General features: G+C 34.9%; 1 protein-coding gene across 1 annotated transcript; it reads right to left on the reverse strand.

Moving 5' to 3' along the window:
- Positions 1-638: 638 nt before the first annotated feature.
- LOC107290541 (rho guanine nucleotide exchange factor 28-like) lies at positions 639-5,058 on the reverse strand (the record flags this gene model as incomplete). The annotated part of the gene is made up of 6 exons (XM_015819427.1): positions 4,844-5,058; positions 3,800-4,010; positions 3,434-3,545; positions 2,273-2,312; positions 1,846-1,969; positions 639-710 (listed from the first exon to the last, which is right to left on the reverse strand). Coding segments are annotated over exons 1-6 (774 nt in total), but the record flags the coding sequence as incomplete, so codon positions are not given.
- Positions 5,059-13,178: the final 8,120 nt, after the last annotated feature.

Below are 13,178 nucleotides of genomic sequence, written 5' to 3' on the forward strand. Positions count from 1 at the left end.
CTTAAGTTTAATTAATTAATTTAACTAATACAAAACTGTATAAACCCAGCAACTGTTCTAGGCAGAGGCAACATTAGATATTTAATACGCTAATTTATTAATATGGCTTTATCGTGTTGATCACACCTAATTAAGAGATCACTAAAACTTGTGGGGTAATAATCTTATGGATTTGTGGAAGGAGTTCCAAATTCAGGCTCTAACAGCTCAGAACTAGAAATGTTTTTTCCTAAAGGCATAATGAACTGCTGCTAGTCAATATACTCAAGATAGTATAGTCTCCAATGTGCCTATCGATGAATCCTTAAATGTAGTACCTATAATACAAACACTGTATCTTGAACTAAGCAAATTATTCTCAAATCAAGAAATAGGATTGAAACTATATTTAGTCATGTTTAAAGTAATCTCATAAAAATTCTACTTAAGTTAAGGAACTTGTAAGTTAGTAAGGAACTTAAGTAAGTTGTGGCTCTGAGTCTATTCTACGCATGACAAAGTTGTACAAAATACAAGCAACTTTCTATAACAGAGATGGAAAAAGCAACTTTTATGAACAGTAAGTATAGTTACTTACAAGAACACTGTAATGATTCTTTACCCAAAAGTGGTTTTTCACATGTGGAACATGGCATTACCCCAGCATAAGATCCAGAAACAAAGTGATGTCTGTTGGCTTTCTCTTTTTCTTTGGCATCTTTGTTTTTTGCCTTAATAACCAAAATGGGAAATACAAATACAAATTTAGTTTTCAGAGTGATACAGCATTAGTATCTCCAGAAACAGTCAACCACCCCACTCAAAAGAAGCAACGAATCATCTTTTCATTCCTCTCCATTTTGTAGAGCAATATTCCATAGATATCATATGCTTACATGTTTATACAAACCACAGCAGAATAACCTCATTCAAATAACATTTGGTCTAAAGCACCAGACTAAAAGCAAGGAGATTCTGCATTGTAGTCCCCACTTTAGGTATGAAATCCAGTCACACTCTTTCAGCCCAACAACACAGAGTTGTTGTGGGGAAAAGAAGACAAGGAAGAAGTCTGTTTGCCGCCATGAATTATTTTCAAAAATAATAAAAGCAGGATAAAAAAAAAATCTAAACAAAATAAAATAAATAATAATCTTTGTTTTTGGAAATGCTGGATATTGTAAAAAAAAGGAACCAAAAATGCATAATCACTAAGAATGAGGTCAGCACTTTCTGAAGGCTATATCGTTCAGAGATGTAGGAATCATCTTAAGATAGTTCTGAATATCTTCATATCCATATGATTACACAGGACTATGTATGAGACTTTTTCCAAAATAAGACGTTGTAAAAAAAATTGAATGGAATCAAAACAGCAGCAGATTAGAAAAATATTGGCATAAATCAATTTTAAAAAAATGTTCCAAAAGTGTCCCAAAATCAGAAGGGGAATTTTTAGCATATAACTTCAAAAAAAACCCTCTGATCTTGGTCCTTCTATCAAATTCTGTCCCTTTCCCCCTTTATTTATTGTCACTTTATTTATTCCCCCTTCATTGTCAAGCATTTTCAGACAATGAAATGATAAATCCTAAACTAATATAGAAGATATTATTGTTTCACTGTAGGTCAATGGTTCTCCTATTTTTTTTTAAAAAAAAAAACCTCTTACAACAGGGAAATGTTTTCTATTCAATATGTCCAAAGAAATATTTCTCACTTCCAAGTTATAAAATCTCCATAAGAATTGCATTTTAGTGACCATCTTTTTATTGCAAGGACAGTTCAACACTTATAATATTTAAGGTTTTTTGTTTTGTTTTGTTTTGGGTTTTTTTTTGCTATAGTGCATTGATCACAAATTACCTTAGACTTATTTCGTGTACTGGCCATTCTATTCATTAGAAAACTGAATGTTCGGCTAACTTTATATTTTTCAGACTCTGATTTTGTTGGTATTATATACTTATCCCATTCTTCTTCTTGGATCCTAAAAAAATACCAGGAAATATCTTAGCATGTTATAAAGTAAACACGTATAATTAATAAAATGTGACTTTATTATAGGTCATAAAATACAAGAAAATAAATAACTGCATTCTTATATCTTATTTAAATGTGGAAAAACTCCATATAAATGCATTTCTGCATTTTATCCAGCCATCACACATTAATTTCAAATAGCATATCTGATTGATGCTGAAATTCATACATTTCTCAAGTAAACAGCATCTATTTGGCAATTATTAACAATAACCAAATTATATATATAAGCACTTCCTTTAAAACATACCCTTTTTCTGAGTGTTCATGCAAACTGAATGCGTGTGATTCTGTAACACAATAATAATGTTTAAAGTAATTATATTTTAGCAACAAGTAATTGTTGACAGCATAAGATTTTCATTTAAAAATTCATTTGTATTCATTCCATTTAAAACTTAATATTGTATACTAACATCCATGAAGCAGTAATAATAATAATAATAAAAGCTGAAAGTTTATGACATAAACCCACTGTTTGTGTGTTCCCAGTGGTTACTGACAGCTCAGGTGCCATACCAAAAAACCTGGACAGGCAAATATACGTGTTGACAACATTTCAATATGTCAGTTACAAAAGGTCACACAGCTTGAATGCAGACATATATTGCACTGATACATCATAACATCCTAGAACTGGCACCTGTGATTTCAAGTTATGATTATAATTATTATTATATTGTAATACTAAATTGCAGACAACAGCTTACAATACCTTTAATATTAGCAGTCCTTGATGCTCTCTGACCTTGCTTGTTTTCTTGCAGACATTTCATTACCCAAACTAGGTAACATTATCAGTGCTCTGCAACCCTGAGCTACAAATATTCTCCTTTATTAGCACCTTTAGTATTATTAAACAATATCTGCCCATACCTTGTTCTCAAGGACTCAGTAGGTGGACAAAAATGCCAAATCCTGGATGACTTTGTGACCAACCATAATAATATCAATAGTCATCTTTAGCCACAGGAATTAGCTTTCTCTTCTCAGGCTAACCTACCTCAGACAATTGTTATTATGGGGAAAAATGGGACAAGGGAGCGCCATCTATGCTGCCTTTTGCTCCTGAACAAAAGTCATCATATAAACTTAATAAGCAACTATTATTCTTTTTCCAGAACCTCAGTAATATACTGTATAACTAAGCTGTACAAAAATGCAAGATGCAGATTATAGGGAGAAAATGTAGTTGCATCTATTCATCCTTGTCTATCTTCACACATCCATAAATATAAACCTGATTTAGAAAATGGTGGAATGTGTAATTTGAATCTTCCCACTTCGAAAAAAAGATTTCCTCTTTTATGAAAAGTACACTTAATACCCTACATAAATATTAATGTTAGGTTGAATAAACCATGTTAACTTACTCTAAAAGTTCTAAGTATATTAAAATATCAGTGCTCACCATCATTTGAATCACATTGTATAAATTCCTGGGCATACTGTGGTTTGCCCAATAAGACTTTGGGTGAAGTATAAGAATATGAACGAGAACGAATTCCTGAAAGTAGAGATTCCTAAACATATAAAACAAACAACATATTTTGAAATGTTCTTATCTCTTTTTCAGTTTTTACAAAAGTTTTAATTGCAAAACTAGATATAACGATTGTTTCTTATGGAAAATTCCTTTTACTAAAATTTACTAGTAAATTTCAAATGTTAAAAAAATAATACTATGGCATTTTTGGAAAAAATGTAAGTATAGATAAGTTCTCCCATCAGTTAAATAATTGTTATTAATTTTATAGGAAAAAGAAAACAACGATACCTTGGACTGTAAACTGCTGGATAAAGGAAGAGATTCAGCTCTGTTCATACTACCATCCAATAATCTAGTGGTGGGCTCTGAAGCACTTAACCGCTCCCTATCACTAGGTAAGATTACAGAAGAGTTGTAGGACACTGAAGAATAGCAGTTATGGGGCCGGTTAGACATTCTTTCATCTCCATTGTCAACATCCAAGTCATCAAGACTGGAACTGGGAGCAAAGGAACACAAACATACACTGATTTACAAGAGTAGCTTTCAGTAGTTATACACAAGAAGTAAAGTATATTGTCCTTTCATCCACCCTACCTACTCTTAACAATTGTTAAAAGAGCTGAAAAATCTAAGAAATTAGAGGCATGCATTAGAAAAAGGACCGCATTTCCCCAAATGTCAAAATATAACCTTGTTCGTCAAAGATCAACAATATATCAACAAACACATCACAAAGTCCACATTTGCCCTGGCAGCATGAATTCAGAAACAGAAAAATAGTGATAAGAGATTTTAAATACGCTTCTCTGGGTAGGGGAGAGGGGAAAGGAAGGAGAACATTCTGTAAAAGTCATTCTTGACCACTTTTGCTATGTGTTATGTTTTTAGAGACCAGATAAGCAAAAAGCATGTTAAAACCAACATGGTGCATCAGAACAGATGCAGGAAAAGTTTTGGAACCCTATCCAACACATTCCTTTTCCTTTCCAAACCCGTGCAACCCATATTTATTTTATAGGACAAAGAAACATAAGAATAACAGAATCCCTATTTGCCTTGCACTGTTCTTTTGGCATGTTACTAAACTAATAAGTAAATGACCAGAAAAAGCAGTATTAACATGATAATTATAAAAATGACCCATCAAAATTCTCTCTCTTTTGTAATTTCAACAGAACTTTTTTAACAAAATTAGGTACAAATCTTATTAGTTGGTACTATATTTCCTTTATTAAAAATGTGATTCATTAAGTTTTTACTCTGTTTTTTGGCTCAGTCATGAAAAGAATTATTGTTTTTATAACAATGCAATCAAAAGCTAGCACATACCTTCGCTTTTTAATGAAGGGATAACGATGATTCCGTAGATTACTAAAAGCATGTGTCTTCTTTAATGGCATGTAAGAATCTGTTGTATCCAAGCTAGGTATCATAGGTGATGATACATTTCTGTTGCTTGGAATATTTTCCAATACTTCTAGATCTTTATTTGAATCAGAAGTACTCTGGCTGTTATTAATGTACTTGACACCAGCATCTTCCATCTAAAGTATGGAAATAAAATTATTAATGTTAAATACAAAATAATGCAAAATGATGTAAAGCTAAATTCAGCTATTAGAACATTAGTATCCCAACAGAAAAAGTTGAGAGAGGGGGGGTATACGTGCATGAAATGCACATAAAAGAGATAAGAGAGAACAGTGTAAAACAGATCAATTTGGATGGGTGCATGAAATAGACCAAAATAAAAGAAGGGATAAATGGTGCAGGAAAGAGATCGGCAGCACATAGGCGATGAAATAGGAACACAGAAGACATTTTTGTACAATTCACTCAGTAGTTAAGGGGAAGGAAGGAAGGAGGCTGAGATTTGCAAACCAAAACCATTGCTTGCAGGTCTTTCATGTTTTTTTAACTTTTAAAATATTTGTGTTGAATTTATAACTGATAAAAATTAACATCAATTAGCCCCAAAATGAAATGTCTTGGCTTAGTACAGATTAAGAGCTATTTCAGAAGAACTAAGTGCAAGGTTCTTGGTATCCTGTTTAAACAAAAGCTTTTAATTTTACCCTTCATCTTTTAAAAAAAGAGAGCATTTTAATCCAGAAACTTTTTTTAAAAGTATCAATACTATACAAGTTTGAGGAAAAAAAGAAGAGTCCACAAACTGTTGTAGAATTATGCAAAGCTCCTCTAAAATCAGTGGGACTTCAGCAGATCATTTTTGGCCAACACATTTTTGTTAGTGGGTGTGTAATGTGTATGTGTGCGTGTGTGTGCGTGTGTGTGTGTGTGTCTTTGTGTGTATTAACACACTTAGGATATAAAAGATAAATATTTCTCTTGCTGCTTTCCCTTGAAATAAAATAAACAAATACTACTTGTGCAATTCATTACTTGATATAATCACATACTTTCAATAGCATAGGTAACTAATCTCAATATACACCTGTCAATCTTACCTGATCTACTACCATGCGGTTTGCATACACTTCATCACTTCCATTTAGCATAGCAGAAAGTTTGGCTGCTGCAAAGAAGGTGGAAGGATTTGGTCTTCTCCTGTAAGTTTCAAATGGGGAATGTTGCTGAGCTGGAATAAAATAATAGGAGAATTGATTTTTTTTCATGGCAATTCAGAAGAAAAATATTATAATTTTGAGATGAAGTTATTCGTGTTTTTGTCTCATGAGTAGGGCAATTGAGGTAAAAGGTTATCAGTCCATACAAAAAGCTTTGCCATTTTTTCTTCTTCCTCTTCCTACTATGTTGTTGTCACATTCAGCCCTCTATAGCAGGGTTATTCTAGTAGCCATGAAACATCATGGTCTCCAGATATGGTCATTGCTGATGGTCATAATGGTCATTGCTGATTTAGAATTCTAGAAGTTGTAACCCCATCATATTTGAAGATTGGTAAGTTAAATAAAGAAGGAATGAACAATTCCTAGAATTAGCTGTGGATGGGCAATGATGGGAAACTTACAGCCCTTCTTGACTATAGTTTGTAGTTATCTAGTGTTGGAGAATGGACAACTACTGTACATTTTAATTGATTAATTGATTAAATGTATTTGCCACCTATCTCATATCGAAAAGACTCTGGGCGGCTATTATTATTTTTTTATTATTATTATTAATTTAAACTTATATGCCGCCCTTCTCCCAACAGGACTCAGGGCGGCTCACAGCATATTAAAACAACACAAACATTATCCCCAATAAAAACCAATTAAAAACAAATATTTACCGCTGTGTTAATTAAAATTCTAATTAAAATATATGTCTTGAAAGAGTGAAACCATAGTTTAAAAGTAAACTGGGCCTATCTATTTTGTAGTCCTTAGCTAGTCATTGGCACCAAAATACAGTTCACTTGTCCTATCGTTATTAGATCAACTCTTTCTAGCTCTAACTTTTCCAATAAGAACTAATTATTATAAATACAGTAATAGCATGAAAGGTTCCTTATCATTTCAATCACATGACAGAGGAAGGCTGTCATTGTAATTACTGTCATCAATGAATCTATCAATACGGGCATAATTAAGATTAATAGAAGTGCTTAGAGCAGTGTTCCCTACATATCCCCATATCTGGGTCTACTACTTCTGGGATGGAGGGAGGGAGAATTACATGATTTTGTGATTTTTTTTTAAAGATCAAATGAGATTTTTTAAAACAGGAAGAATCTGACCAGCAGTTTTTTCCAAACTAAGAGTTCCACAAAACCTACAAGTTCTGATTCTGATGAACCTTACTCAGCTTCCTCTGTTCCCTTATTGGTGCAACACAAATGTTTTTGCTGGACTAAGATTGTTTCCAGAGTATGTTNCATGATTTTGTGATTTTTTTTTAAAGATCAAATGAGATTTTTTAAAACAGGAAGAATCTGACCAGCAGTTTTTTCCAAACTAAGAGTTCCACAAAACCTACAAGTTCTGATTCTGATGAACCTTACTCAGCTTCCTCTGTTCCCTTATTGGTGCAACACAAATGTTTTTGCTGGACTAAGATTGTTTCCAGAGTATGTTTTGAATCTTGGTCAGTTGTTTCTCCTTGAACCTTGCTATTCTCTGCATGACACATTGCAATTATGCCAAGTTGTGAAGGAGTTTCATTAATGCAACAGTATCTCAGCTGCTTATTATTTTTTAATGTTTCTACTATAACATTTCAAAATGGGGATTGAAGACAGGTAGAATCATCTGAGAGAGAAAGAAAAGGAAGTAAAATATTAAGTAGTAAGTATTGAAATCTCAGTCTATCCTCCATTGCCTGCCAACACATTTGTTTCCTCATAGTTTATTCATTCAGGATATAATCTGTTCAAATAAACAAGCAGCTAACCGAACTGGATAATGAAAACATTGTTTTATTGTAGCAGAAATTAGAGGTTATCAACTAGCCAATAGTACTAAATAAATTAAATCAACTCTGGAACTGGAAGAACGAAGGATTAACTCTTTCATCCAATGTTCTATCCTGAATTATTAAGGGTGTTAATACTCCTAATAGTTCCATGAAGAGAAACATACATAGCTCTACCCTTCTCTCTCATCCCTTTTAGTCCCACTGAAGTAATCCAATCAGGAAATAATCCAGTCCAGGAACTGGCACAAAATGGCTCTGTTCAAAGTGCCCCACCTAACCATGGCTGCCACCTGCTAAGAACCAGTCCTGTTTCGGAATTGCTACCCTGTGAAGAATCAGAACTGACACCACTCTGGATCTGTGCTGGGATGGCAGGAAAGCCATTTTTTCTTGCTAACATTGAGCCAGAGCTGGTTCTTGCTATCCAGACCATCACAGACTCTAGACACAGGGTCAACAATTAAGCAGCACCCCCTGCTCAGCCTGGAGTAGAAATGTATAGCTGATTATAATCAGCATACTGATACCACAACCCAATGAATTACCTCCCCCAGTAGTTTCATCTAATATTGCACTGTCTGAAATGTAAAGAAAATAATTTTAGTAGAACATTAGCAGAAATGTCCTGATGGTTACAGCTGTAAACAATAGAGCAATCTAATGGAATAAGCAGCAATTGATAAAGGAGATTGAGTTAGATGACCTTTAAGGTTTTTTCCATCTGATACACTGTATATGGTGACTAATATTATAAAAAGATCACTAAAACTAAAACTATCAGATGGAGTATAGAAATAACAACATTAATGGTTCTCTTAGAAGAGCTATGATGGAGTTAATACGCCAGCATGTAGTAAATCTGTAGTAAATTGAGATTTCAACTAACAGTGAAAGTCTGGAAATGAAGGACCTGCATTTTTCTTTACTTCATGTGTAATGATTAATTTTAAAAGCTATTAACATGCCATAGTGACAGACCTCTCTCCCTCATAAGACCAAAAACTCGCCTTATACATATTTATTGACCCAAAGTCAGATTTAGAAATTTAGATACCGCCACACCAGCTAAGGATTTCTTCAGTGCTTCACCAGATTACAGACAAGTCCATAGGGTGAATTATCTAGAGCAGGGGTTCCCAACCAGGGGTGCTTTCACCCCCTGGGGATACAAGACGATATTCCAGGGGGTGCGAAAACTTGGGTTTTCAAAATTATAGTGTATATGCACAATCCATTGCCATCATTTCAAACGTTTATAAGGGGTGCGAGAATATATCAGAAGCGTTCTAGGGGTGCGGTGTATAGAAAAGGTTGGGAACCACTGATCTAGAGGCTATATTATTTATGTCTTAATAGAAATTAAAAATTGGCAATCTGCTTGTATTTGAAGAAATGCTATGTAATGACTTCACTGTCTGCCCACATTAAAATAATTTCACTATTTCTCTGCTTCCCTAAATTTGCCACATGTTCTATACAAGGATTCTATGACAGGATTCTATAAAGTCTGAACTGCTTTATTTCCAGCTCAGCTGCAGCATAGCTGTAGGTAGTGAACCTGATCTGTGAGAAGAGAGCTGCGGCTCCATTTTGTCTACTGGAGTGTAATGGAATGTGCAAATGATCTTGGAAGATTGGGGGGAGAGAGAGGATTTGAGAAGGTGCTAAGGGATCAGATAAAAGGGGGAGGAACCTACAACTAATAAGAGGAAGAAACTTAGAAAGGGTCTTCCCTAACATATAAGAAATGATGGAAGATTTGTACTTTCAGATGTCCAATATTCTGTTACTGTAGTCTTACAATAAAGTAGAATAAGTTCACTTGTTGTGTTTCCTTCTGATCTACTTGGAAGACTGTCAGGGAAATTCCTGCCTCTTCCCATGTTAGCCTTTTAAGGTAGTCCAGATAAGGAGCATAATCTTGACTACTACCTCTGTATTTATTCTACATTAACAGAATGTTGCAAGATCAAAAATATTTCTCCCATTCTCTCTTTTTACTCTCAGAAAACTAGGGAGAGTCCTTCCCTCTCCTTCTGTGGGCTGACAAATTTTCTCCATACCAGTTGTCCCGTCCAAGGGTCAACTTGGACCCCCCAGGTTATTCTCATATACTATTACACTCCATTCCCACCAGCTATAGGAAAAACATTAACTTGAAGCTTTCAATCCCTTCCTCATTATCCCCAATCAGATCGGTCAATAGTGAATTTTATACGTAGTTTTGTTAGTTTTCAAACAAGCCAAAGTATAAAACATCAAGCTTCTTTCTTTCTTTTTCCCTGACTTTTTTTTTTTTGCATTCTTGTTCTGTGGCTATAAGTAAAAATGGTGGCATCTTATGACAAGTTAATATCTTTTATAAATTTCTGCATTATTCTACAGTTAAGATCTAATCAAAATATTCTTTGAAGGAAAGTTGATAGGCTGTGATTCTTAACTGCAAAACAGATTTGGTCAGAATACTAATACTAATACCAATACTAATATTGGCTTACTGGGTGACCAACCATAATAATAAAGTCTGCCTATGCAAGGACTTTTGGAGGGACTTGATAGGTAGATAAAAATGCCAAATCCAGTCTAAACATCTGACAGACTCTGCGATGAACCACAATAATAGCATTTGATAGATTATACATGCCCTGCAGAAATTGAGGCAGAGGTTTACTTCAAGTCAAACAAACTGTTGAAGAAGAAAAGCAGGAATTGGCTGATTACATAAACGACAGACAAGAACAAGCATAGATGCAAATTAAAAATTAGAACTTACTGAATGTGCAGGAAACAAAACATGAATATGGAAATGTAATTTTTTTAAAAACCCAGAATGCTGGCAAAGAAAAACATTACATGTCCATTTCTATAAAAAATCAAGGGGGGTCAATAAAGTTTAAAAAATTGAAGCTATGGTGGTCCTGGTGGTTATCAGTGCACTAATAATACATACCAAAAAATCTTGGACAGCACTTAGAAAGACACTGCTTGGATTGGCATACACTGATTCATTACAACATCCTATGTTCTTTTGAAGAACTCAATGCATATGAATACAAACACCAGCTACAGACCTGGCAGCTGTGATTTAACATTTTTGTGCAAATAATAATAATATTGAACTGTTAACATTTTTACCAGTCCCAGACTGTGAATCAAATTGAAGTACGCTGCCTGATTATAAACAACTTGGGCAATTTACAAATTGTTTAAAACATTAGAAACAAGAAAAACACCAAGAGGCAAAAAGAAGGGTAAAAGATGGCAGGATGACAGAAACCGTTGGGAGTAAAGGAAAGCAGCCCACCTTGTTTAAAATAAGCTTTGGTCACCCTTGCCAAAGGCCTGAAAAAGAGCCAGGTCTTGAAAACATCAGCAGGGTGTGAACCATCCAAAGCATTTTTTTTAAGGTATACATTTTGTTATGCTTTTCGTAAGTCCTCAATAATTGAAAATTCCAATGGATTTAGCAATCAAATATCTATAGCAGACTCTTAGACTTTGTTACAACGAAGTGTTATAAAAGAGTAGCTCATCAGTTTTCTATTTTCATCCATACTTTAGACTACTGTAATAGGAAAGGTATTTCAAGACTTCTAATTCACTAGACAGGAAAATTAATTACACATTGACTCCATTAGTTATTTATTTTTACTGGAAGAAACAATCCAGTTTAAAAATGACAAAGCAATATCTATTGTGCAGATGATAAATCACATTCCTGAAGTTCCATGCATTTTTTACAGCACAAGTATGGCAAAGTGTTAACTTATTGACTGTGGTTTATGTAGACGCTTATAAAATCAAGAAAGAGATCAAGATTTTGGTTTCCTAACCAAAAATCCAAGTTCACACGTGTAAAAATTGTTACTTTAGATCATTTTTTAAAAGGAGTTTCAATGCTTGTATTAGTTCTTGGGACATGCTTTTAAAATTCTAGCCCAGATGTACTTTGGTATCTCATCTGGGATGAAATTGGGGGGGCCGACAGGAAGAGCCAGCGAACCCAGATTGAAGTTTCCTAAATAGGAGAGACTTTGCATTGTCTAATTTTTTTTAACTTTCTGGTCCTGCTGTGAGAGATCACTCCCTCCCCATTCACACAACCGCCCAGACATGGTTGATATAAGCTGGGCAGTTCATGGTGGGTAGACCTTGTAGACTATTGTAGAAACAGACCATTGGCCGAAGCCATTGGAGTTTAATCTTAGCTAACAGCTTCTGCAAACCATATCAATTCTGCTTGGTAACTCTAGTCTACTGAAAAGAAGGACTAGGGGTGACATAATAGCAGTGTTCCACAAAGAAGAGGGGAGTTCCAACCTATTCTCCAAAGCACCTGAAGGCAGGACAACCAACAATGGAGGAAAACTAATCAAGAAAAGAACCAATCTAAAACAAAGGAGAAATTTCCGGACAGTGAGAATTTCCTTCAGAAGTCATAGGTGATTCATCCCTGGAGGCTTTTAAGAAGAGAGTGGACCATCATTTGTCTAAAATGGCATAGGGTTTCCTGCTTGAGCATGGCATTGGACTAGAAGACCTCCAAGGTCCCTTCCAACTCTGTTATTTTGTGATTCTGGTCTTTTTTAACAAGACAAGGCAAATGTTATGTTTTTCAGACATTGTTGCAAGTTGGCAAGAATTATCTGCATCCTCTAGATTTTGTTGTATACATCATTGTGTTCAAAAGCTAGAACTCTACAAATTCACCAACAGTAAGTATCCCCTATTTTATGCTTATTGATCTGCCCCAACACTCCAGAAGACAGGCTTAAGATACAGGAGGACCTGGACAGACTTGAACACTGGGCGCTATCTAACAAAATGAAATTCAATGGTGAAAAAAGTAAGAAAAACCAAATGTACAGGTATAGTTTAGGGGGTACCTTGCTCAATAGTAGTAACTGTGAGAGGGATCTCGGAGTTCTAGTGGACAATCACTTAAATATGAGCCAGCAGTGTGCTGCAGCTGCCAAAAAAAGCCAACACAGTGCTGGGCTGCATTAACAGAGGGATAGAATCAAGATCACGTGAAGTATTAATACCACTTTACAATGCCTTAGTAAGGCCACACTTGGAATATTAGCATCCAGTTTTGGTCACCACGATGTAAAAAAGATGCTGAGACTCTAGAAAGAGTACAGAGAAGAGCAACAAAGATGATTAGGGGACTGGAGGCTAAAACATATAAGGAACGGTTGCTGGAATTGGGTATGTCTAGTTTAACGAAGAGAAGGACGAGGGGGGACATGATAGCAGTGTTCCAATATCTCAGGGGCTGCCA

Source organism: Protobothrops mucrosquamatus, unplaced genomic scaffold, assembly GCF_001527695.2.
Source record: "Protobothrops mucrosquamatus isolate PMUCROS unplaced genomic scaffold, P.Mucros_1.0 scaffold919, whole genome shotgun sequence".
Lineage (NCBI taxonomy): Eukaryota > Metazoa > Chordata > Lepidosauria > Squamata > Viperidae > Protobothrops > Protobothrops mucrosquamatus.